This window comes from Leuciscus leuciscus, assembly GCF_965113295.1.
Source record: "Leuciscus leuciscus genome assembly, chromosome: 20".
NCBI classification, from domain to species: Eukaryota; Metazoa; Chordata; class Actinopteri; order Cypriniformes; family Leuciscidae; genus Leuciscus; species Leuciscus leuciscus.
This window is the reverse complement of record NC_138744.1, coordinates 17,623,744-17,650,854: the sequence shown is the minus strand read 5'-3', so window position 1 is coordinate 17,650,854 and position 27,111 is coordinate 17,623,744. Positions and strand designations below refer to the sequence as shown.

Sequence of the window (27,111 nt, the reverse complement as noted above, 5' to 3'; positions counted from 1 at the left end):
AATACAATCTGAGTCTCCATGTAGAAATAGGTATAAGGTCTGGCATTCCAGTTTGACTATACTTTTCATATTATACAACCTGTGGGAGGAACAATAGTTACGCAGGCCAAATTTAAATGTTTATGTGAAACCAAAAGTGTTCACTTATGAAACAAGAAGAAGCACATCTAACAAAATAACATCATCATCTTTGGAAGAAAGAATAAGTTTATTCAACCAAAACAGTACTTATTGCTTAGCAAGATTTTGAAAAGGAAGCTAAAATGCATTCTCTTTTGTCTTTGCAGATCAAGTGCTCCGTGTGTTTGAGTGATTTTACGGATCCGGTGACTCTCTCTTGTGAGCACTCGTTTTGTCGGGAATGCATCACGGGCCACATGCAGGCCAGCCTGGGACCAAGCGCTTGCCCAGAATGCCAAAGTCCTTATAACGCAGAAGACCTGAAATCCAGCCGTTTACTGAGGAACATGACCTCGACAGTGAGAGAGCACCTTGCCGAGCAGGAATCGGACAGATCCACATTTAAAGAAGGAACACAAACCTTAAAATCTCCAGAAATGGAAAGGATGCTGATGTGTTCTGAACACGATGAGAAGCTTAAACTATTCTGTGAGACTGATCAGAAGCTGGTGTGTGTCATCTGCAGGGATGGAGACAAACATAAAGGCCACGTCTTTAAACCTGTGAAAGAAGCTGCGCAGATCAACAAGGTAAATCTCGGTCAATTACATAAGAGCCACATCTGACTTCCTGATAAAAGCACTCCAGATTAAAAACACCTTTCTCCTTTCAAGTGTCTTTCAAACTATGCTATTTGTGTAATGTTATTAATGGCATAATTAGGTTTCTAAAATTGAACCCCATGCTTGTTTAATTAAAGATATCCAGAGAGCCTTCTCTGTCTTCTGACTTCTCTGTCTTCGTTCTGACGTGTCTTTTCTGTAGGGGGAGCTGAAGACTGCTTTGGGTTTTCTTGCCAAAGAAAATGGACATTTGGATTACATGATACAACAACAGACAACTGAGATCACCAAAACGGAGGTATCAAAGCATATTAACAAAGAGAAAATAAAAAATAATGAATGAATTATCTGCATAGGTACCAGAGGCGCCACATTTCATGCTTGTACTCATGTTTTTGGCCTATCTATACATTTATTCAGAAATATATTAAAAAACAGTTCATACATATTTGTTACATACATACATACATTACATACATACTTGAATATGCCTATTTGTTTATAATATGCCTGCAAGTTTATAATATGTGAATTAAAATTCATTTTGATATTTTTTTGGATGACAAAGTAAAATATTTAAGGCTGAAATAACTGTCATAACCTGATATTATAATGAAAATAAAATGTAAATAATATAATATAATATAATATAATATAATATAATATGATATAATATAATATAATATAATATAATATAATATAATATAATATAATATAATATAATATAAGGTTGTTGTTTTTTTAAGAATGTCACTCCCAAAAACAATCTTGGTTAATAATTCATGACATTTGTAAAAAAATAAATAAAATACTGATAGCCATCCTAATTATTACATACCGAATCAACCAAGTAGCCTACATTAGGTTACACAAATATAAATATGTTAAACATTTAGATCAGATAGAAATAGCTCCTGAAGGAAAGAATGGAAACACAAAAATTCACAAATTTACAAATATTGTCTCTTTCTCTCTCTCTCTATTTAGGATAAATCCAAAACCTTATCAGCCCAGATCTCTGCTCAGTTTGAAGAAATGCACCAGTTCTTAGGACAAAAAGAGGACGAGGTGAAGAAACAGTTGGAGGATGAGGAAAATAAGGTTATAGAAGTCATGCAGAGGAATCAATCTTTGATAAACAAAAGATTTATGGAGAACAAAGAAAAGGAGATTATTCTGCAGTCAGCACTGGAGATTGATCAATCCGATCACTTTCTACAGGTTACAACACATTAGATTACATATTTCTATTTTTAAAGGGTAAAGTTGTTTATAAAAGCACATATGATAATCTATTAGGACTAGTTTTCAATTAGGTTTTAGCATAAATAAAGCACAGAAGTACTTTTTGAGTCTGCTTTTTTCTACAGTGGTGGAATGAAAAAGGATTTCCAATGACAAAGAACATGAAGCAGAAGGCCACTGGGACACCAACAAATAAGTAAATAACATGCAATGCTGTCATTTAGACCTAAATCACACTTTTTCTTTAGAATTGAAGTTTCTGATGCTGAATTGACTTTCTGTTTCAGGTATATGTCAAGGGTGAAAGATCTAGCTGTTCTTCCTGATTCTCTCTTTCTTGGCCCCCATGAAACTCACCTGCAGTTCTTTGTGTGGAAGGAGATGCTGCAGTCCATCAAAGCAGGTGAAGAATGACAAACATGCATGTTGAAAGTTCAGCTAAAGTGAAACTTGATTTGCATTCCTTGAAGGAAATGGCAAATATATGTAGTGACATGATGCTTTTTGGCCAGATCTATTAAATTATTCAAAGATATATAATAATAATAATAATAAAGAAATATCTAGTGAAATGTAATGTTAGATTGAGTAACCCTAAGTAAACTTCCTCAGAATTCATAATCCAAACAATTCAAAGAATTCATTAATCAAAAAAATTAACTTGGAAAAAAAAAAGTTTGAAACTTTTACAATTTAATTATTAAGCAATGTTTTCTAACATGGGTTCAGCGTGCAAGGAAGGTATATCAGTATGTTTGGTGGTTACACTTTTTTTAGACCCTTTTAAACTATGGAAATATAACAATATAAAGATTACATTTCTAACAACTTGGCATAGGTTTAAAGCTAGAGGCAGCTACAGATGATTAAATAGATAGAAGAAAGAAAAGACCAATCAAAATTTACCTTAAAAAATACACGTGACCAATCAGAACTCAGTAAGCATAATATACAAATGGTTGCATATTTATAATCAAGCATTTTATTAATGTAAATCAACAGGACATTTTCAAACTTCAAACTTCATTTTCTTAAAAACATAAACCAAAAATAGCACAGTTGAAAAGTTGAAAAACAAAAACAAAATTTGAATGAAGGAATCTGAACATTTAATGGTTTGGGGAATTAATTGCAAAAGTTTAATTTGTACTTATGGGTACTTATGGGAACGAAACATAACCAGAACGTTCAATGCAAGATCTGCAATAACGTCTCATTCAACAACTGATTCATGATTTAATAATGTTGTCTGTGTTTGTGCTGTAGTTCCTGAGAGTTTAACCCTGAAAAACCCTGCAGAGTCATACTTAAAAGTGTCTCCAGGGGGCGCCAGAATCCGACAAGCTGACAGAATGTCTGGTCTGTATAAAGACTTCAACCCAGGTACAGTTTCAGTGGAAAACTTCCAAACTGGCCAGCACTACTGGGAAGTAGAGGTCGGTAAAAAAACAGACTGGACTGTGGGAATTAAGATGGGTGCAGAAAAACCGACAACAAAGTCAGGCGAGAGTGAGATCCTGCTCCACCTTAAACACAATAAAGGATACCTTCTGTCCTGTGATGGAAAGGACACTCCATTAAGTACTCGAGACAAACCACAGAAAATAGGGTTGTATCTAGACTGTGAGAGAAAGCAGGTGTCCTTCTATAACGCTGACAACATGTCTCGGTTGATCCAGATAAACTACAGCTCAAACCAGCCTTGCTGTCTCAGTCTGGTGCCAGGACTTTATCTGAATGGACTGAATAGTGACCCTCTCACTGTCTGCTCATATGAGTTTAACTCTGGCAGACAGTAACATGCAGTCACTATCTGAAAATTCTTCTAGACGTGATATTGTTAAACAGCTTTGATATCAGACCGATTGATATCCTCAAAGATGAGATTAAAATACTTTTTTTTTTTTATCTTTCCAACCGTTTCTGTAAAATGAAACATCATGATGGCATGAACTAAAATTTAAATGTAGCTTCTTGAAGTTTGTGTGATTCACTCACTGGAATAATGACAGCATGGACAGGTGAGAAATATTCATTATCGGTAATTCTTCAAATTAATTTAATGATTGCATGAAGTTTCAACTGAATAATAATTATGATGTGAGAAGTGGGCAATTAACAGTTATGTTTCTTCCTTTTAAAGGTATTTTTGTATTAGTTTTCAGTTTTAGATGTCTTATTTCAGCTTATCCAAAGTTATCCAATCAAGAGATATGAGTTGTTTTCTGTAAAAAAAAAAAAAAAAAAAAGATATATATTGTTGCTTGATTAACATTCCTTAATTATCCTAATTTTCTCCCACTGCTTTTATATTTGAGTTAAATAAACTCAAATAATTTTTCAGCACATATTTGAGGACCAAAAAAGATGTTTGCATGTTTTAGGTGGGGGAAGATAATCATTCATATATTTTCATATTTAGGGTTAGGAGGAAACATAAGGATTTGATTTTGCCTTGAAATGATCGGTGTACAAATAATAATAATAACAAAATAAAAAAAATTAAAAAACATCTGTACATATGTCATGATAATTAACATACTCATGTATCATCATTTAAAATTGACTTTTGAAACGTTTATAAAGTCCTCTGTAAAAAATTTAAAGATTAGAGGAAATAAAGTTAGAAAGGTGAAATCACCATGTATTTATATTATGATTTTTGTATGTGGAAATAACCATTCATGTTTATTAAGGTAACTTGTCTTTGTCTGTTATTTGTATAGTGTGTTTTATTCTAATACTGTAGGCATCTCTATTTCCTCTGGCTGGTGTGAGTCCTTCCTCCCTACAAAATAATTAAATACAATTTACTAACCGTACGTTTTTACCATGATCACAGATTGTTACAGATCAATGTGAATCATCAGATTCTGTGTCTTTTAAAACTCACCAGCTCTTCTTGCACAGATGATCTGAAGAAGAATCACAGTCGGAGCAGCAAACGCTGCAATCTTAACAGTAGTCACAATCTCTGCAGAAAACATGTGCGGACACAGACAGAAGATAGAAAGAAAAGAGAAAATGAAGAGAATGAATATGTGAAACTGTAAATGACTTTGTAGATGAAATCAAGGATATAAAACAATGAACAATTATTTACAAACCATTTACAAATTCACTGACATTTTAATGGTATAGCGTTATCAGCATGAAAAAAACATGCAAAGACTTTTCATACCTCTGAATATTGATCCAGCAGCCATACAGACTTTATGATCTGATGTTGTGTCAGCTGGATCTGTGGATCATATCTGTTAGTTCACTTCAAACAATGTAAACACTGGAATTTAGAATATCTAGGTATTGACAGCATCTAAAATGTAAACCGTTTTATGTATGAAGATGTTTCAGATGTACAAATATAATACAAATCCTTTGAGGTTTTGGATAATGAAATTATGGAATTAATAATTTCATTGTGGTCAGATTAATTGTGACAAAAAGTGCAAAGCACTGAAGTGAGAGACTGATGATGTGTGTCTTGTTGTGTCAAATCTGCTGCTGTAGTTCTGCTTGATTTCTTCTCAGAGTTTGAGCTGCATCACTGTTTACAGTGGCAGTTGTTGGGAAGAGAGGTTTGTGTAACATTAAGGGCCCTTTCATACACCCGGACCCGGCACAATGCAGTAGGCTACCAGGCCAAGTGTGTTGTGCATGCAAATGCACAAATGCAAAATGCATTTGCGCCCATTTGTGCGCCCATGGGCGTGTGCTGGTCTGAAAACGAGGTGTGATCAGGCGCATTATTGGCGAGTTGCTATTTTGAGGCAACTGAAATAGACTGTGCCATTGATCAACTGAAAACTGGTCTAAAGTCAATGGTGCAATATATATATATTTTATTACTTTATTATTTAAAGAGCGCGTTAGGCTAATATGAGCCTAGGCGGGTCTACAACAGTATAAGAAAGTCCACAATGCGTGTACACTCTGCTTACACACACTGGGACGCGCAGCAGCACACAAACATGTCAAATATTAAAAATAAAAGGATTACAATGTCAAATATTATTATTGTGTACATAAAGATATGGTGGAATCCGGCTTGTCCCGTAGATGGTCTGCTTGCGCGTTTTTACCTCGCGCACAAGCAGATCCGTTTCCTCTCTGGAGAAGTGATCAGTCTGTCCACTATCAAATTCCGTCATGTAGGCTAAACGAGCCTACGTTTATTGCATTTAAAGGCCAAAACACACCCATTACTCATTGCGAGAATGGGACAACCGTTTTAGATCATGCGCCTGGCGCGCAAACCATTTTTCCCGTCGTTAAACTAAAAGTGGATTCGGACACGCCCTAAGTGACCTGGCGCAGATCGTTAAAATAGGGCCCTAAGGCTGTTTCTAAAGCAGCTGCTCAGGGCCCACAAGCCAGCAGAGGCCACTGCAAGGCAAAACTTTTTTAAATAGGCTAATTTAAGCTGCAAGTAAGACCCATGCAGCTGTAATGGCTCAATTGGATAGTTTTAGGGGCGCTTGTGGCCCGAGAGGGAAGAGTGCAAGAAGAGAGCTGTAGATTAAAAGGTTTTTCATCATCACAAAGCTCACCTACAAATCATGTATAAATGAAAAATGACAAGGCGGAGAAACAACAGCCAGACCACATACAGGAATGTAAGCAGCTTAAATCATGATTAGATATCGCTTATTCATTGTCATGAATTAAATTTCAACAATTAGCTAATTTTTGCTCTTATATCCTGTTTTTTTGCCATCTATATTACTAATGTGTACAAGAGACATAGCTATAACAGCATCATTGATGATCTTGCTTCCAAGAAGTTAAAGAAGCAGAAAGCTCTGTTCAGTGAATAATGGAAGTAGGTAAAAAGATTTCTCTCAGGACCCCTTTATGCCAAAAGCGGCCCTGGTCACCATAAAACCACATTAAGCAGTTTATGTCTCATTTATATGAGAGAGAAACACACTAAACTAGAGCTCAAAAACCATCGTTTTATCCTGAATGAATGACAAAGGTCATCATGTCTCTGTATAATTGGGTCTTCTGGAAATGAATACCTGAATACTTGACAATATATGTGGCTGAGGCCTTCAGTTGATTTCTCTGAGTAACCTGACATCTCCACTCTCTGTTGTGATCTTCATTCAGGAGTGTTGTAGTCAGAGTGCTGATACAGTGTGTTGAGGAGAATAATATCTGATATCTGGAGTCTGTCATCAGATTCACACCAGCCTGATTCACCCAGATCAGCTGAAGTTCCTCAGAACGGACCAAAGTATCACAAGAGACTTCATATGAATCCAACTGACAGGAGAGAATCAGAGAGCCTGATCTGATCTCAGTCTGTGAGGATGATGAAGAGACTGAAACAGAAAATAAGACAGAAATCACACAGACGTCACCCTTTTCATTACACGTGTGAGTTTTAAGGTATTATTAAATAAATGACAGAAACACTGACCATGAAGAACATGCAGATAAACAGGTGCATCAGATCCTTGTTGGTCTCCACGTCCATTCACATATTGTTGGCAGGTGTAAAGCCCATAATCTTTTTGTGTGACTTTCTTGATGTTCAGAGAGCAGTCAGACCCCAGACTCAGTCTCTCACGTCTCTCTATGTCATTCTTCTTTTTCCCTAAATTAATCAGTTCAACTGTCCCTGAAAGTCTGTTATAGATCCATGTAGTTGATGTGCAGTCAGACAGAGCATTATTACAGGGCAAACTGACATTTTCACCAGAACTGCTGAACACATGAGTTACTTCTGCTCCACTGGTACCTACATATTAATATAAAACAGTAAAATAATTGTGTTAATTATTTAAACTTTAATGACATACAGCAAATATTTTCTTAATTATTAAAAACTAAAGTAATAACCTACATCAAATTTTCAGCAAGATAAAACCATGTTCGCTCAATCTAACTCTTTGCCAGTCTCTATACCAAAGTAATTCAATTATTTTTTAACAGATGGTTGTTCACATTACACAGATTTTGCATAATGTCTTATAGACCATATAAAGATTTCTTTACCTGTCAGAAGTGGACAGAGAATGATCAGTCGCAGCAGACACATGTGACACCGATCAGACATTTTCTGTTTCTTTCTTTTCATAGTTACAGTTCTTCCTTCAAACATCATCAGCCCCTCCTGTGGTTGTGAACTTCCTCTGACCAACTGACTGTTTAGTGCTGACACTTTATACAGCTGCATTTCACTGACACTATACCATGAACGACATACAAAATATAAATATGCTCTTGTGGAATCTCTATTTAGTTAAACGTATTGATGTCTAAGAGTCCATAATGGTGACATTAGATATCAAGTTTTAATTATAAACGAACATTTACAACGTTTGTTTGCAACTATCGCAGTCAAGACTTTATGATTGTGATGATGCCATAAGTTACCCCTGATGCGGTGTATGCCCTGGGGCTCGTTCTTCGTACGTTGCTTATTACATCCGAGATCAAATGACACATCCAAGATAATATCATCGTGCTAATCATGATCTGGCTAACTCGGTTCTTCGAACACACTTGCCGGATAGGATTAGTATCGCTGGATTGAGTTATCTGAGATAATTGCGCGTTCATGCGCTGGGTTAAAAGGGGACATGTATCGATAGTAGAAACATTGATCAGCAACGCTGCTATTGGCTGTTCAGCGTGGCCAAAGAGCGCGCACAGTTTTTCTCCGCAGCAGAGCAAGAACTAATAGTCGAAGTTTATTCGGAATTTTAATGTTTTAATGCAAAACGCCAGGGAACACCTCAAAGTCTGCAAAAGCCAGGAGAGAGGGCTGGCAAAAAGTAGCAGACAATTTAAATCCGTTAGAAGTGGCCATGTTAGATGTTTTTTTATCACTTATTAGCCTATATTTTTGTATTTGAATAATTGCATAATTACTTTGTTCATTGTAATGTCAGAGTCACCACACTAGAACATGGGAACAAACAAAAGTGAAGTACAAAAATATTCTACATAATGGTAATTTTTTTGTTATATTATAGTCTCTTTTATAAAAGACACTGTTAAATAAATGGTTGGCTGTTTATAAAAGCAACCAAGAAAAAGGCTGAGCAAAAAAAAAAAAAAGAAGAAAAGATCTTAGTAGCCTACACTGTAAAATAATTTTTGCTGCATTAAATTAAGGCTGTATAGTCATTTCAACTGTTAAATCTTGAGTAATGATGAATTGCTTTGACAAAACTAATAAACTTATATTAATGTAAAAATATTTTTCCAGAGTGTAGTTCATATAATGACATTGTGTTTTCCTCTTTTGTGCACTTTTACATAATACACCAACACTTGTATCTGTTCCCAAGAAAGTGGTGGCTGAAATATGTGCAGTAAGTGGACATTTTTTTTTATAACTTTCCAAAGGAAAGAAAGTATAAGACTTTGTAATGTCCATTTGTTTCCATTTCACTGGACAGTGAATAAACCCTCTCAGATAACTGTCATATGGAGGAACTAGCCTACCTGCAAGTACATAAATAACTTTACTTAATTTATACTTGTATGCTTTATGGCAGCAATATAAGTTGCAGGATTCCACATCTACAGAAAGGCCTACAGAAGAGTCAGCACAGACAGAGGAGACTAGGCCTACAGGTGGGCAGTGTATAGCCAACTTTTCCTTTCTATTTGTTGCATGAGGCATGTGTCTAATATCTCTTGTTGCAGGCACTTGAACACTGGCTTTTCTTTACAAAGAACAATTGAAATAAAACTCAAGGAACTAAGTATATTGGTCTTTTATTAAACTTTTCATTATATTATAATGAAAAGTTTTTTTTTTGTTTTTTTTTGGGCAATGTTGTGTAATATGGCACATGCAGCAATGTCACAGGCCCTGTCAGGTGTGCAAACCTCAGACTTATCAGACACTGAAATCTTCCCTTTAGTTAGCCAAAGTTCATTTCATTGCGTGCCCTTGTCCTGGCTACTGCATTGTAACTGGTTTGGGTCAGGGAATGGGGTCATAAAACACCTGTCTGCAGGCAGGAACATGTCATAATCACCTATGAAGAAATGCAGTTCTGTTAGGATCAGCATAAGTGTATGTAATACAGTGAGCTTGATATTTAATTGTGGAACTTTCCTTACCACTTTCAAATAATGTGCATAAATGTGAATCTCTGAAAATTCTTAAGTCATGCACAGATCCTGGCCATTTTGCTTTCACATTTGTGATATGGAAGATTTTAGTCAACTGACTTTTTTTATTTGATATAATATTATTAATCTGGAATATTAAGACTCCCAATAGTAACTGGGCTGCACATTTACATTGTGAACCCCCTTTCTGTTCACATAATCCCCTTCATTGAGGCCTTGATGGCAGTCTATGGAAACCTATAGTCTATGGTACCAATCACGTTAGTGAAGCCTGAGTGACATACTGTAATCGGCATGGTCATGATTGCATGATCTTCATAAAAAATGATAGCCAAAAAAAAAAAAAAAAAAAAAAAAACTGCTTTAAAAAAACTGCTTTACAACATTGGGTCTTAAAAACCTAAAACTGTTTTTTAAACCTAAAAGCGCCAGGTAAACTCCCAATGACACGACAGACAGCACTTTCCATCAAGTTCTCTGCTCCAATAGTGTAAAGGAAAGAGCCACTCGCAAATAATCATAGGGCAATGCAAACAGTTTGTGCTGTAGTTAAAGCCCGACTCCGACAAGTCGAAAATAATGTGCGTTTCCAACAAATTAATAATGTAAACGACAATCTCACGAGTCACGAGAAAAAAATTTCAATCTCAGAAAGTGCACTATCGCGCTGCGCTGGACTTCCCGTATCAGCTCCGCTTATGAAGCCGGGATCTAATCCTGTTTACATGAAATAAGCCTGCTCCCGAGCAGGTTCAAGTTTGCGCACCTGTTGCTATGACAGCAAGTCCAGGATGAGCGTCGAAGAACCAAACAATCCAAGATCATGCCAAATCGTCAACAATCAAATCCAGCTAACTGAGTTAGCGACGTACGAAGAACGAGCCCCAGGCTGATTGTTTGGTTTATATTTTTGTTTCTCATTGTTTGGTTAAATATGAGTTTGGTCACTTTTTCTATAAGGTGCACATGAGACTGATGACAAAAGACACCAAGGGTCTGCCTTCTGGGTTCGTGTCAGCAGAATGGTTCAGGGGGTGGGGGTTTAAGAGGAAGTGTGGCCTTCCTGTTCCTCATTTTATGCCATCCCATGGAATTCTGGGTAGTGTCATAGTTCATTTCCCAGTGTGAGCAGAGGGTTATTGTTTCATTGTTTTATTGTTTATTTTGATAGTATGTAGAAATGTATTATTTGTATTACTTCCCTTGTAAAATTGATGTCAATGTATTTTGAATATTATTTTCATTTTCAAGTTTATTTATGTATTATGTATGTGTACATACTATTTAAATTCCCTATTATTATGAAATGGCTGAACCTTTCAGTATAAAATAATGTATTTTGTCTGTTCAGTCAGTGCTGGTGAGAGATCTCCGTGAGGAGGGTCATCTTTAGTGTCTTTGTTTATGTTATTTGTGATTATTTTTCTGAAGTCAGTAAAAATTTGAATTGACAGCAAGCAGTGTCTCCTGCCTTTGCTCTGGTCATGTCCCCACAATGATACTCAACCATATCACAAATAATCAAATTTTAATCTAAAATACTAAAATCAAGATTTCTCAAGATTATTTATTATAATATTATAATTGAATAGGCTAATAAATAATAAAATAAATAATACAAATATTTCTTTCTTCCTCCTCAATAACTGTTGGTTTTAAGAACATACAGCTGAAATCACAAAACTATCTGTGATAAATTAATTTATATCAATACTCTGTTCACTTCTGTTCTTTCAAAGTTTGAAAACAAGCAATCATAATCAAGTAGAAATTCTGGAAAGTCTATATCAGGGAGCCGTTTAATATTGTACTGGAGAACGGAGAGCCTTCGAGTCATAAAGGTTGAGAACCACAAACGTAATATATTTACTCATTGACAGAATCCATATATTTCAATTATATATGAAATCTTTTTAGGTGTACAAATGTTTATGAATCCTCTGAGGTATAATATTGAAATAATGGAATTAATAGGCTGATTTTATTTTATCCGTTTTTATACTGGAACTGAATGACTTTAATGGTTCTCAGACATGCATTTTTCCATTGATTCGGATAGAACACTGTGCTAAAATACTCTGGCTGTATCCAGAATCAAGAAATTTGTTAATCATTAAAATTATCTCTACATTTAGTACATATTTTTTTCATTAAAAGAACTTCATCCAATCATTAATGGAACCATTAAAGAACCAGAATCATTAAATAATGATTCCATTAATACTCATTATCTTATCTATTTCCTAGAAACTGACTGTGGTCTCTCAGTTCCTTTACAGTTCTGTTAAATAAAGCATTTCTGAGCATCTCTGCATCACACACAAAAGCCTCAAGCACAGAAATAGTTTAAAAGATGATGCTTATCAATGTAGCCTGCAAACAGTAACGATGCAACATCATATTCACAATGACATCTACAATGAAAAACCAATGTCAGTTCTGAGTTGACAGGCACATTCTGCACACCAACAAAAATATTTTCAGAAACTCATTTCTGACACTGTCATAATCCACTGCATCTGTATCCTAAAGGCATAAACCCACACAAAAGGAGGTTCTCCTCAGAAAAACTGCACAAGGAAAAATTTGTAATGACGAAAAATACTTTTCACTGTATTATACATTATACATACATTAAATACATTTGACATAGGCTATATACATTTATTATTGACAAACACAATTTAGTATTACAAGCATTACTGAAAGTAGTTGCTCAATCGGTTCAAACACCAAATTTTCATTCCTGTCATATTGTGATTAAAGTTTACATCGCCTGTTTTCATAATCACTGCAAACTGACAGTTATTAGCCTGCATTAATCAGCCAACAAAAATGACGATTAAATGAGAATGATCTAAGAATATAACTGTCCTTCATTTTCTGAACTTTGTATAAGCATAGACATCAGTGTATCTTCCTAAATGAATAATAAAGCAATAACATTAACTGAACATCAAGCAGACAGCTACTGTAAAATAAACATCCCAAACTAACCAAAATACTACAAATAAATCTGATCACCACCGGGGTTTGTTTGTTAACATGTGAAAGACAGTAATTATAATGGCACTGAATTAAACCCGAAGGAGTCAATTAAATATTCCTATATTCATCATAATACACGGTCTGTGTATAATTAATGAGTGTTTTACTCATTTGTGAAGGTTCTTGGAATAAAGTTGACTGCCGTTATCCTGAGGTCCAGCTGTTGCTCCTCTGATGGAAGTGTAAGTCACTTTATCATCATCATCATCATCATGAACCTGAATGAACATCACAGATATTCTCAAACAAGTTTTAAGTTTCAACCCACAAATATTACAGCCTCTTGTTAGATTTTAACTCAAGAGAGTTAGAAGAACTGCATTTAAGAATGAAACTGATTTAGGTATAGCATACTAACTATCAGTTTGAGAGATGGATGGACATTGATGTAGGAAGTGTTTCTCACCCTGTTCTCTTTGGCTTGCTTTTTACTGTACATGGCAACCTCAATATAAGTCACATCATCTTTCTGCTCCTAAACAATGAAAATATGTAGAATCAAGTTATGAAATAAAAATGTTGCATCATTTTTTCAAATATATTTATTCTTATTGGTAACATTTACAAAAGAAACGGTACAAATACTGTATATAACTTGACATTTAGCTGAAGCTTTTATCTAACGTGACTAAAACTACACATTCAGGGATCATTTACCCTGGAGCAGTGATTATGGACACAATAATAATAGCTTATGGATCAACCTCTGGGTTTTTGGCATTACAATACTTACCACAGAGTCATCATCAGTCCCTCTTTTGTTATCTGAAAAAGAATGGTTCCCCATTTAATAGGAATACTTATGATTAAGACATAAAAACAAAACACAGAATGTCCGTAATGCACATTAAAAGTGTCTAGAAGAATTAAAAACTTTATTATGTCTTGTTAATTTATTGATTCCTCTTCACTTATTACAGGAATTATGTTAAAATTACATCATTTGCTAACCAACAAAATCTGACAAAACCATAGTTCAAAACAAACACGTCAACATCTTTACCATCATATTTTTTCCAAATGAACTTTCCATGATAAAACCAAAACTAGTGTGCTTTTCTGTAAAGTCAGATTTCTTGGATTCTTTGTCTATTGTAAAGAAATATGAGAAACTAAATCTCACCAGCTTTTGTATTTTTTTTCCGAAACAGCCAAAAAATAACAGCAAGGAGAACAGCCAATGCAGCAACAACACCAACAACCACTAACGGCAAGAACGTCGCTGAAGGAGGGACAATATAGAGGGACACATTCAGATCCAGATGAAGACAACAGCAGAATATATATTGTACATTACTATCATTTTTTACAAAGATGTAAAAACAACAACTACTGACAGCAATATAAAATGAATAATTTTTAATATCATAATTATCTCTATATTGATATTATCTTGAAATTAATATTTGTAGATGATGAGTTTACAAAAAGCTTTTCTGGTTACAGTTTATTTTGATAGTCCACTTTAGACATTCTAATAACTTTAACTTTGCAACTACATGCCAACTAACTCTCTTAGTATTAATAGGAAAAAGGAATATGATAAAAGTTCTACTGTAACTGCATGGCACTGTGAAATGAATAAGACATAGATAGGGTGACTGGGTGTGTAATGTGGTTGTAACACTTTTGGTTCAGTATCTGTTACTCACAAAGTTTTTGAGCTAGAGTGCTCAAACATTTATTCAAAGTACCCACATTTGTTTACTACAAAAGGCACAAATTTAAACCTAGTTTTTAAACAGAGCCCACATTATGCAATGTGCTTCATAAATAGGTTTATTGAAACAATCCAAACAATGCCTCTCTTTCTGTGACTGACCATAACTCAAATCCACTAACTGTTTGACTCAGGAGTGTGCGTGTGTAAATTAACAGTGTTTATGATTAGTTATAATTATTAAATGCTTGACTCCAGTGTACCTGTGTAAAGAACATGTAACAAAAAACACTATCAATATGTGTGTGAGTTTGTGTGTCTGTGTGTGAATATTGTCAATCATAGTCAAAATGGTGACAAATTAGCATTATTAACCCTGGAGTGCAGGCATAGTGGGCCCAGAAACTGCAAAGAGCGTTCCCTTCCTTGAATCCTCATCAGTTCCTTTTTTTTAACCATTGGCAGACACACCTCTATCTGTCTTTCTTTTTCGTTGCCAAGGTATTCTGTATATATATATATATATATATATATATATATATATATATATATATATATATATATATATATATATATATATATATATATGACTTTCTTCTAGAGCTGCTGTACAGGCAAAACAATCTTTGTTGGATTAATTTCCCATTAAAGCTGCTTTGAAACAATTTGTATTGTAAAAAGCTCTGTGTAAATAAAGGTGACTCGAGTTGAAATGATCGTAGGACTCCTATAGCTTATCCCTGACTGATGGAATTGGTGGTATTACAACTCTCCCCATGTTACAACCATATCCGTCTCCCCTAAACACCTTGCTGTGTTACATGTGAAGCTGAAGTCGTCTCAGAGTTTGGGATAATAATCCGTTTATCTGTATAAGGTGGAGGACCATATTGTAGAAAAAGAAATAGAAAAACAAAACAAACAAAAACAACAACATAAACATTAATCTTAAACATATAGGGCCCTATTTGATTTCATTGCCTTACTTTCTTCAACAACTCTGTTTAGCTAAAACTCCCTTGTATCCTCAGATAGTCTTCTGTTAAAATATATGAGCGATTTCTACAGCTATGTAGAAATAGATCATGTTTTAAAGGAATAGTTCACTTAAAAATGAAAATACTACATGTCATCATTTACTCACCCTCAGGTTGTTCTAAACCTGTATGTGTTTCTTTCTTCTGCTGAACACAAAAGAAGATATTTTAAAGAATGTCGGTAACTAAACAGTTGATGGAAGTCAATGGTGTCAATCAACTGTCTGGTTACCGACATTCTTCAAAATTTCTTCTCTTGTTTTCAGCAGAAGAAAGAAATTCATACAGGCTTAAAACAACTTGAGGGTGAGTAAATGAAGACATGCTGAATTTTTATTTTTAAGTGAACAATTCATTTAACATCTGAAATTGGTCATCATTATACATTGCATCATGCCCTGTATGTTACAATTGTTCTGTTTAATGGGGATGATTAATGATTATTTTGAGAGTTAGATTTATACAGACAACAGACTATACCAGAAATTATTATGGTCATGACTCATGATCCAAAAGGACCTGGACTCCATCATTGACAAAGCTGATTAAAGAGTTACTTTGCAAATAATGTGTGTGATAATAAAAGAAGCCAGAAAAAAGAAGTGAGAGACTGATGATGTGTGTCAGTCCTGTACCTTGTTGTGTTGAATCTGCTGCTGTAGTTCTGCTTGATTTCTTCTCAGAGTTTGAGCTGCTGACTGGAGTCAGTGTTGTTGAATCGACTGGAGCTGCAGAAGATGATGTTTAGATGCAGGACATCAACATCATATTTTCATACTTGATCATTACATCACATCACATGACATGCAGTTTGTTTAATCATCAGTATTTACAGTGCAGTTGTTGAGAAGAGAGGTGATTCAAGAAAATTGATTCAAGAAATGTTTTTTCTTCTTACCTGAATACTTGACAGTATATGTGGCTGAGGTCTTCAGTTGATTTCTCTGAGTAACCTGACATCTCCACTCTCTGTTGTGATCTTCATTCAGGAGTGTTGTAGTCAGAGTGATGTTACAGTGTGTTGAGAATAATATCTGATATCTGGAGTCTGTCATCAGATTCACACCAGCCTGATTCACCCAGATCAGCTGAAGTTCCTCCGTACGGACCAAAGTATCACAGACTCCATATGAATACAACTGACAGGAGAGAGTCACAGAGCCTGATCTGATCTCAGTCTGTGAGGATGATGGAGAGACTGAAACAGAAAATAAGACAGAAATCACACTACAGACGTCACTCTTTTCATTGCACGTGAGTTTTAATGTACTATTTAAAAAAAAATTCAGAAACACTGACCATGAAGAAGATGCAGATAAACAGGTGCATCAGTTCCTTGTTGTTCTCCACGTCCAATCACAAATTGTCGGCAGGTGTAAAGCCCATAATCTTCTTGTGTGACTTTCTTGATGTTCAGAGAGCAGTCAGACCCCAGACTCAGTCTCTCACGTCTCTCTATGTCATTCTTCTTTTTCCCTCCAGCAATCAGTTCAACTGTACCAGACTCTGAAAGTCTGCTATAGATCCATGTAGTTGATGTGCAGCCAGACAGAGCATTATTACAGGGCAACCTGACATTTTCACCAGAACCGCTGAACACATGAGTTACTTCTGCTACACTGGTACCTACATATTAATATAAAACAGTAAAATAATAGTGTTAATCATTTAAACTTTAAATGACATACAGCAAATATTTTCTTAATTATTACAAACTAAAGTGATAACCTACACAACACTGACACAAAATGTTCAGCACGATAAAACCATAAACACTCAAAGTAATTCAATTATTTTTGAACAGATGGTTGTTTACATTATACAGATTTTGCATAATGTCTTATAGACCATATATAAAGATTTATTTACCTGTCAGAAGTGGACAGAGAATGATCAGTCGCAGCAGACACATGTGACACCGATCAGACATTTTCTGTGTCTGTCAATCTTTCTTTTCATCATATAGTTACAGTTTTTCTTGAAACATCATCAGCTCCTCCTGTGTTTGTGAACTTCCTCTGATCTGACCAACTGACTGTGTTTAGTGCTGACACTTTATACAGCTGCATTTCACTGACACTATACTGATGCAAGATAAAGAAGCGTCTATAAATATATATTGTTAAAGCAGTTTGATTTGTTCTTAGCGAGGGGCCACTGAAACTCAAGACTGCAATTTTTAAAGGTTCACTGAAATAAATGGATACAGCAACTGAGAAAAATAAAGAATTCTGAAAAATGGACTAAACGTAACATATAAAGGTCATTTATTAGTTGTGTTTCTCCAAAAATGTAATGTAATTGAAAGTTATTATTATTTTATGATATCACCATAATTGCTTTTACCATTTTTGTATTGCACTTGTTTTCTAGTTAGTACTTCACACCCAAATGAAAATTAAGAAAATATCACGCTGTCACAAGGCGAGGGAGGGTCGGATCCAAATGCAGGTTTATTAAAATTATACCAAAACACTATTAACTAAAAAAAAAGAAAGAAAAAAACACAAGGAGACTGAACGGAGAACACTAATAATCAGAGCCACAGAAGGACAATTAACAGGTTCTCATTAGACTACTCAAATTGATGCTTCCTTGTTTCATCGCTCCTCCGTCCTTCAGCCTGTGACCTGGAAACCGATCAAAGAAAGTTATCTTGAAGAACATCTCAATTCTCTAACTGCACCACGAGGAGGCGAGGAGCGATGAGTGAGGAGCGAGGAAGCTTCCAGAGGAGATATGAGCGAGGATACACAGGTGTTTGTATATATGCGGAAGTCTGAGCTGAAACGCGAGGAAAGGAAACGAGGATGCACAAATAAGAAAGGAGAAGCACCACAAAGGGTAGTAGACTAACAAAGCACACTAATGTCGGGGACACACTTAACGACTGTAAGGCAGATTATGAATGTAATTTGATACTTACGTCTGATCATACTCAAACGTGCAGAGTCAGAGACAGTTGTGTTCAGTCTGTGTTCACTGTTCACAGTCGGTGTTTAAAATCTGCTGCAGTCGTTGGAAACAGTCTGTGTTCAGTTCAGTCTTAGAAGGTTCCAGCTAGTCGTTAAGTGTGTCCCCGGCATTACAGAAACAATCAAAGACTAATGAGGGGAGCAGGAACCAGGCACACTACAAAACAAGACTCCAAGGAACAAAAGCACTCGGAACAAAAAACATGGTTGTATATATAATACCAATATGTTTATATCAGGTGTGAGATCTGTCCACTCTGTGTGTGCAGTTCTCACCCTAAACTCAATTATCCACCAGCTTTTAAAACACTCATCAGAACTACAAACATGCACTTTCACACCTCATGGCAACATTCTAGCAACCAGCCAGAGTAACCTAGCAATGCATAACAATACCTTAGCTACCACCCCAAGTACCCTAGCAACCACACATCAACACCTAATATTTTTTATCTATCTATCTATCTATCTATCTATCTATCTATCTATCTATCTATCTATCTATCTATCTATCTATCTATCTATCTATCTATCTATCTATCTATCTATCTATCTATCTATCTATCTATCTATCTATCTATCTATACTAAACTAAAACCTTCAAACTTAAAGCTTTTAAAACTACTTAAAACTTTCTGGCTAGGTGTTTTCAAGCCAATTTAAAGTTTTGTCTACAAACTTTTTTATCTAGTTGTGTATTGATAACTAAAAAAGTTGTCCTCATTTATTGTTCTTTTTTTCTCAGTCCTATATGGTTGTCTTTTTACTCTTTATATTATGGTGTGCTAGTTGTAGTATTTTCAGAGAGGTGAGAACAATGTTGAGGTTTGGAAACATTAGCACAGAATGTGAGAACGCAGTTAGTTTGTCCACACTGATTCCCCATACAGCGTGTGAATTATGATTATCACTATCATCTCTGAACCCACTTTAGACTAAAGGCTGTGAACTCTCACACATTCTGACAGCAATTCCTCTTTTTTCTTTAAGTGGGCCGCTGCATGACTTTAAATCTTTTCAGTTTGTGATAGCGTTCTTTCAACATGTTTATTACACAGAAGTTAAACACAATTTTAATTTATTAACTAAACAATTTGCAAATCCTCAAATTAATTTGGAACCATTCTGTTCCACAGCAGGTGATTATTATAGTATCAAGGTCAGATTTATCTACACACGCATCATGTTAAAAGCTTCTAAGTGGATGCTGCTTAGACTTTAGTGTCGTAGTGAAGAGGTCAGAAAAATAAGTAGCATCCAAAATCAAAAGTATTTCCCTTGAGTGATGGAGCTAAACATCCTGGTTCAGAGTCAACTGTAACTTTTTGGATGATCAGAAGAGTGTATATATGATAGGAGAGAAGATCAGAGATACATTGAGGAGCCATGTAGGCCCTTGTAAACAAACTAAAATTTTGAACTGGATATGATATTGGACTTGTTGGGGTGAACTGTTTTAATTTCTAGACCATCTGGTCACAACACTTGGATATTGCTGCCCTATTGTTAGTTTGAATGCTTCCATTGGTCTCCTCATTTGTAAGTCGCTTTGGATAAAAGCGTCTCCTGAATTATTAAATGTAAAATGTAATGTAAAGTGCACGTTTTTAAAAACGGTACCATTATCGTCTCTGTGTAAACAACAAAAACATGAATTTGTGAAAACGGTGACGTCATGCGCATGTGTATTACCTGTTTAGTTTATAGGCATGAGGTGTTTCTTTACAAAGTGACATTGCCAACTACTGGCCTGGCAGCAGAATACAGCGTTTTCAGTCGTTTTCACGGATCCTTGTGAACCAGGATCATTTTGACAATGCTGTCGTTTGTGCAGAGGAGAAACTTTTTCGTTTTTAATACATCGTTGTCGTGTAAATGTAACCCTAGAACACCAAAAAAGCCAATACTTATAGACCAATTGATGTCATTTCATCAGGTTCTGATTAACAGTACAGATAATTCCAGCAGCATCTGAAAATGGTGTTTGGTTCTTTACACAAGTGTGGTTATTTAAAGGGTCACAGGTGAGTTGGAAATCCCATGAAGGCACTACTCATCCGGGTGGCTGTTGATTCTCCCTGGCACCGGTTCCTTTGGCATGATCAAGTGCCTCTCTTAAACAATCCTTGCAAACACACCATAGACAAAATAAGGGAGATACCCTTTTCCTTCAACATTGACTCACAGCACATCAATGGACCAGAACAACAAATCCACACAGAGTAAACTGAGCTGATATAAACGTATACTATTAATTCATTGTCACATATAGTAACCAATTATGTTGTAAAACCTAAAGAGTAACAAATGGCAAATATGCATATCTGTTATTAGTGGACATGTGGTGCGTTATTGAATTTAATGCACAGCTGTCTTTACATGTCTCATATACAGCTAACATGAGAACATCAAAATAAAAAGGAATAAACTCTAGAACTCTTGATTAATTTGATTGCATGATCGAATTAATTCATTACAAAGCAAGTACATATTTATTCCCTGGAAGCCATTTTAAATGAGTCACAAACACTGTTACTGCATTCCTGACTTGGGTCAGACCCTCTTCACTTCTCAGATGCTGAATACAGACATTGCTTGTAATACCAGAATATATGCAATAAAATTATGATTCGTAAAGAGGGGATAGTAGGTTAAATGACCATGAGGACAGTGAAACACCCAGGTTAACTGTAATACGAAGTCTGGATGAAATAAAAGCGTGTACTACAGATTCCAGGTCTTCAGACGACAAAAATTTGTTAATTTTAGCTATAAAAATAATAATAATAATACTTTCACCATCTCAGTTTTACAGTACATAGGCTATCAAACTCAGAATATAGCAAGATAATGCCAACAATACATGGCCAAAAACTGAAACATCATAGTTGTTGCTAAACAAACATAGCGACCCCTAGTGTTCACTTTCAAAAAGTCTTGATTATCTTATTATCACAATGTTGATCTCTAATCATGTCTAGAAAATAAGAATCTCTCCCTCCCCAAATACCAAGGAAGTGCATTAAACACTGAAAAAATGACAATCAAACAAAAGAAAAGAAACAGCTGAGGTGAAATTGACATATTGACAAGCCTTTAATACGTATTCTTTTTTTTTTTTTTTTTTTACAGATTTTCTCTACATTTATATCATTACTGCACACAAAAAGAGTTAAAATGTTTTGATTGATTTAATATACAGTATTAATATCTGTTCAGAGGTTGGATGAGTGAATAAATGCTTACAAAGCCTCTTAGCAATTACAATTACAATAAAGTTGTTAAGCAAGCATGAATCTCAAAACTGCAAACATTTTTATTTTGCCTGATTCTCCTCTCGCCACCAGCCAGTGCGTTTGTGCCCATATGGTCATTTCTAGAAAGAGTATCTGGAAACAAACATATGAAAGAGTTTTCAATATATACAGTATATTGAAAACATGTTTGTTATATAAACTCTCCTGGTCATTTTCGCTGATTAGGAGTGTCTCTGCACATTGATAAACAGAAAGTATCTACTCACATTGCTCTCTTTGACACGTTTTCTGATGGAATCCCAGAATATGTCACATATGTCAGCACCTAAACATTAATAGACATAATGAGCCAAGATACGATCTGTGAGAGACGACTATTATGTATAGTATAGGCTAAAGGTAATGAAATACCTTTCTAAATTGATTTGATCAAATTAGACAAATAATGTTTTAGTCTTTAGTTTATAAATGGAAATGATTTTGTGTGGGGTTACGTAGGAAGACATAAGTTTTGTGTATTAGTATTAGTTTGTGTATTGTGTGATAGGATGTATTGTGATTTTCTTTCTCTATTCATCTTTGTATTGTTTTTAATTACCATTCATTGTTTTTGGCTACTGTGACATGTAAATACTGTAAATTGTGTAGCTGTTACTTTACACAAGAGCTGTAGGATTTGTGTGCTTTCCTTTTTTTTATCACCATTTCTTTTCTTGTTTATTGGTAGTTCTTTTAATCATCTTAAATGTCTTGTCTGTCCTGTTTGACTGTGGTTTGTGCACTTATTTAAAGTCATTAATGGTGAGAAACGTTCTGCTGAGCACAGAGGTAAATCATTGATATTATATACTTACAGAAGTGTCATAATCCTCTTCTTTGTTATCTGAAAAAGTAGTTGTGAAGTATTTATGATGAAACATGCAACACACAGCACATCTACTGTTGATCTACAGCTGGTAAATCCTGTTTGTTTAATCTACAAACCGAACTCCGGAAAAGTTGGGACATTTTTTCAATTTGAATAAAATGAAAACTAAAACACTTTCAAATCACATGAACCAGTATTTTATTCACAATATAGATGTTGTAATGTTGCAAGAAGCCATGCTGTTGTAATAGCTGCAGTATGTGGTTTTGCATTGTGCTGCTGAAATACACAAGGCCTTCCCTCTTTTGATGATGTTATGCACTGTAGAATGATGAGATTTGCAAAGCCTTTGCAATTTGACGTTGAGGAACATTGTTTTTAAAGTATTCCACAATCTTTGTACGCACTCTTTCACAGAAAGAGAGTCTCTGCCCATCTTTACTTCTGAGAGACTCTGCCTCTCTAAGACATCCCTTTTATAGCTAATCATGTTACAGACCTGATATAAATTAACTTAATTAGTTGCTAGATGTTCTCCCAGCTGAATCTTTGAAAAATGCCATGCCAAGAGACCTGTAGCAGGCATCAAATTTGAAATGAGCTCATTTTGTGCATAAAATTGTAATATTTCTCTGTTTAAACATTTGTTATGTTATCTGTGTTCTATTGTGTATAAAATATTGGCTCGTGTGATTTGAATTTGTTGTTTGTTTTCATTTTATTCAAATTTATTGAAATGTCAAATTAAAATGTAAAAAAAAAAAAAACCCTGCAATTCGGGTTGTATTACACTGAAATAATACAGTTGAGTTCATTTTATTCCTGTTGATAGAGCCTTGAAGTGTTTGAATGCAGCTATAAAATGCATCCACATTACATTTTTATGATACAACATGAAAATGAGTTTAAGTATTTGTTATAAAACATCAAGAATTATGAAAACTCACTAGCTCCTTTTTTACAAATCACCCAAAGAATAACAGCAAGGAGAACAGCCAATGCAGCAACTACAACAGCAATCACAGTCACTGAGGGAGAGACCAGAGAACGGTACATTCAGACTCGACATAGGTTAAAACATTCTTTTTAACAAAATGCATTTCATTTCATACACTTATAGACTAAGAAAGTTATAGGGCCAGCACTGCACTCAAACATATTTACGAAGTACCACAGTAAGCACATGATTGCACATGATATGGGAGCAAATACAAACCACTGGTGTGAGAAAGACAGTGATTACCTTGTGTTTGTGATGTGTTTCTAGCTGAGGGATCCACAGAGTTTGTGATGTGGACTGGAAGCACTGGTGTCGTTGTACCAGCTTGAGCTGTACGGGAAGAGTGTTAGTTCAAATACATCATACTAGAAAATATGGAAATCTTATTTTAACAATTAATAATTGGCTAATACAGAAGATAAAATTAACATTATGCTTGTCTAACAGTGATTTCAAAATTTGATTAATTAGATTTCTTACCTGAATACTTGACAGTATATGTGGCTGAGGTCTTCAGTTGATTTCTCTGAGTAACCTGACATCTCCACTCTCTGTTGTGATCTTCATTCAGGAGTGTTGTAGTCAGAGTGATGTTACAGTGTGTTGAGGAGAATAATATCGTATATCTGGAGTCTGTCATCAGATTCACACCAGCCTGATTCACCCAGATCAACTGAAGTTCCTCTGTACGGAGCAAAGTATCACAAGAGACTCCAGAATGCAACTGACAGGAGAGAGTCACAGAGCCTGGTCTGATCTCAGTCTGTGAGGATGATGGAGAGACTGAAACAGAAAATAAGACATAAATCACACTACAGACGTCACTCTTTTCATTGCACGTGAGTTTTAAAGTACTATTTAAAAAAATTCAGAAACAATGACCATGAAGAACATGCAGATAAACAAGTGCATCAGTTCCTTGTTGTTCTCCACGTCCAATCACAAATTGTCGGCAGATGTAAAGCCCATAATCTTCTTGTGTGACTTTCTTGATGTTCAGAGAGCAGTCAGACCCCAGACTCAGTCTCTCACGTCTCTCTATGTCATTCTTCTTTTTCCCTCCAGCAATCAGTTCAACTGTCTCTGAAAGTCTGGCATAGTTCCAAACGGTTGATGTGCAGTCAGACAGAGCATTATTACAGGGCAAACTGACATTTTCACCAGAACCGCTGAACACATGAGTTACTTCTGCTCCACTGGTACCTACATATTAATATAAAACAGTAAAATAATAGTGTTAATCATTTAAACTTTAAATGACATACAGCAAATATTTTCTTAATTATTAAAAACTAAAGTGATAACCTTCACAACACTGACACAAAATGTTCAGCACGATAAAACCATATACGCTCAATCTAACTCTTTGCCAGTCTCTATACCAAAGTGATTCAATTATTTTTGAACAGATGGTTGTTCACATTATACAGATTTTGCATAATGTCTTATAGACCATATAAAGATTTCTTTACCTGTCAGAAGTGGACAGAGAATGATCAGTCGCAGCAGACACATGTGACACCGATCAGACATTTTCTGTTTCTTTCTTTTCATCATATAGTTACAGTTCTTCCTTCAAACATCATCAGCCCCTCCTGTGGTTGTGAACTTCCTCTGATCTGACCAACTGACTGTTTAGTGCTGACACTTTATACAGCTGCATTTCACTGACACTATACTGATGCAAGATAAAGAAGCGTCTATAAATAGATACTGTTTGAAGCAGTTTGATTTGTTCTCAGTGAGGGGCGACTGAAACTCAAGACTGCAATTTTTAAAGGTTCACTGGAATAAATGGATACAGCAACTGAGAAAAATAAAGAATTCAGAAAAATGGGCTAAACGTAACATATACAGGTAATTTATTAGTTGTGTTTGTCCAAAAATTGAATGTAATCGAAAGTTATTATTATTTTATGATATCACCATAATTGCTTTTACCATTTTTGTATTGCACTTGTTTTCTAGTTAGTACTTCACACCAAAAAATGAAAATTAAGAAAATATCACGCTGTCACAAGGCGAGGGAGGGTTGGATCCAAATGCAGGTTTATTAAAATTATACCAAAACACTATTAACTAAAAAAAAACACAAGGAGACTGAACGGAGAACACTAATAATCAGAGCCACAGAAGGACAATTAACAGGTTCTCATTAGACTACTCAAATTGATGCTTCCTTGTTTCATCGCTCCTCCGTCCTCCAGCCTGTGACCTGGACACCGATCAAAGAAAGTCATCTTGAAGAACATCTCAATTCTCTAACTGCACCACGAGGAGGCGAGGAGCGAGGAAGCTTCCAGAGGAGATACGCTCGAGGAGCGGGGTAAAGTTAGTTTTAGGTTCGATATTCGCCAGACATTCACATAGGCTGATTTAGGGACCGTCTGCAAATTCAGCCCACAGTGCAAACCGAAGTCCACTAATTAATGTTTTTGTTTTGTTTTGTGTGTTCAAAAGGTTGCAGTTGTTCATAGTGACGACTCTGGCTTACTACATATGATATTTTGCCAATAGCTTCCTTAATGTACGTACAGTACACAAATATTAATATAAAATATTATAATATTTCACATATAGTGTTTTTTCCTGCTTTAATGGTTGTAGTAATTCCCTAGTGACCAGACTGACTTACTACAGGTGAAATTTTAACAATACTTCCCTTACTGTATGTACAGTACACAAATATGAATGTGATTATTATACTGTAATTCACCTAAAGTGTTTTTTTTTCATGTTTCAAAGGTTGTAGTAATTCCCTAGTGACCAGACTGACTTACTACAGGTGAAATGTTGACCATACCTCCCTTACTGTACATACAGTACAAACATATTGATATGAAAATATTACTGTAATTCACCTATAGTGGTTTTTTTCAAGTTTCAAAGGTTGTAGTAATTCCATAAGGACCAGAATGACTTACTACAGGTGAAATTTTTACCATACCTCCCTTACTGTATGTACAGTACACACATATTGACAATAAAATATTACTGTAATTCACGTTAAAGTGTTTTTTCATGTTTCAAAGGTTGTAGTAATTCCCTAGTGACCAGACTGACTTACTACAGGTGAAATGTTGACCATACCTCCCTTACTGTATGTACAGTACACACATATTGACAATAAAATATTACTGTAATTCACCCTAAATTGTTTTTTCATGTTTCAAAGGTT

At 35.2% G+C, this 27,111-nt stretch overlaps 3 protein-coding genes across 5 annotated transcripts in view; 1 reads left to right on the top strand and 2 right to left on the bottom strand.

Annotated features, from left to right (window-relative positions):
* Positions 1–136: 136 nt before the first annotated feature.
* LOC309483798 (zinc-binding protein A33-like) lies at positions 137–4,473 on the top strand. The gene is made up of 6 exons (XM_082149813.1): positions 137–710; positions 946–1,041; positions 1,731–1,964; positions 2,114–2,184; positions 2,276–2,391; positions 3,255–4,473. Exons 1-6 carry the CDS (start codon positions 264–266, stop codon positions 3,785–3,787), a joined length of 1,497 nt encoding a protein of 498 aa, XP_082005939.1. The 5' UTR covers positions 137–263; the 3' UTR covers positions 3,788–4,473.
* LOC309483797 (uncharacterized protein) lies at positions 4,239–25,591 on the bottom strand. 3 transcript variants are annotated; one of them, XM_082149810.1, is made up of 9 exons: positions 25,406–25,591; positions 24,816–25,136; positions 16,732–17,031; positions 16,469–16,561; positions 7,414–7,734; positions 7,010–7,315; positions 5,170–5,229; positions 4,882–4,962; positions 4,239–4,776 (listed from the first exon to the last, which is right to left on the bottom strand). In XM_082149810.1, the coding sequence occupies exons 1-9, from the start codon at positions 25,488–25,490 to the stop codon at positions 4,721–4,723; spliced, it is 1,623 nt and encodes a 540-aa protein (XP_082005936.1). In that variant the 5' UTR covers positions 25,491–25,591; the 3' UTR covers positions 4,239–4,720. The 3 variants fall into 3 exon arrangements, with proteins under 3 accessions (XP_082005936.1, XP_082005937.1, XP_082005938.1); XM_082149811.1 differs by lacking the exons at positions 24,816–25,136; positions 25,406–25,591 and adding exons at positions 17,133–17,459; positions 17,703–17,896 and having other exon boundaries at positions 7,408–7,734; XM_082149812.1 differs by lacking the exons at positions 4,239–4,776; positions 4,882–4,962; positions 5,170–5,229; positions 7,010–7,315; positions 7,414–7,734 and adding exons at positions 12,735–13,354; positions 13,543–13,611; positions 13,870–13,901; positions 14,260–14,358 and having other exon boundaries at positions 25,406–25,563.
* LOC309483819 (uncharacterized protein) overlaps positions 21,886–27,111 on the bottom strand; it is a 49,202-nt gene continuing 43,976 nt past the window's right edge. The window contains exons 3-8 of the mRNA XM_082149858.1: positions 24,414–24,716; positions 24,177–24,263; positions 23,881–23,961; positions 22,920–22,948; positions 22,332–22,390; positions 21,886–22,197 (exon numbers count right to left, since the gene is read on the bottom strand). Of these exons, the coding sequence (XP_082005984.1) occupies positions 22,185–22,197; positions 22,332–22,390; positions 22,920–22,948; positions 23,881–23,961; positions 24,177–24,263; positions 24,414–24,573 (429 nt within the window). The 5' untranslated portion in view covers positions 24,574–24,716 and the 3' untranslated portion in view covers positions 21,886–22,184. The remainder of the gene's footprint in view (positions 22,198–22,331; positions 22,391–22,919; positions 22,949–23,880; positions 23,962–24,176; positions 24,264–24,413; positions 24,717–27,111) is intronic.

Bases quoted from the DNA above. Each gene is read 5' to 3' on its own strand.
- LOC309483798 (XM_082149813.1), top strand. From the start codon at position 264: ATGCATTCTCTTTTGTCTTTGCAGATCAAGTGCTCCGTGTGTTTGAGT. The intron at 1,965-2,113 runs GTTACAACACAT...TTTTTTCTACAG, and splicing joins AATCCGATCACTTTCTACAG to TGGTGGAATGAAAAAGGATT. The intron at 2,392-3,254 runs GTGAAGAATGAC...TTTGTGCTGTAG, and splicing joins GCTGCAGTCCATCAAAGCAG to TTCCTGAGAGTTTAACCCTG.
- LOC309483797 (XM_082149810.1), bottom strand. From the start codon at position 25,490: ATGATGAAAAGAAAGAAACAGAAAATGTCTGATCGGTGTCACATGTGT. The intron at 25,137-25,405 runs GTAAAGAAATCT...ATTAATATGTAG, and splicing joins TCTCTGTCCACTTCTGACAG to GTACCAGTGGAGCAGAAGTA. The intron at 7,735-16,468 runs GTACAGGACTGA...ATTAATATGTAG, and splicing joins AGCAGATTCAACACAACAAG to GTACCAGTGGAGCAGAAGTA.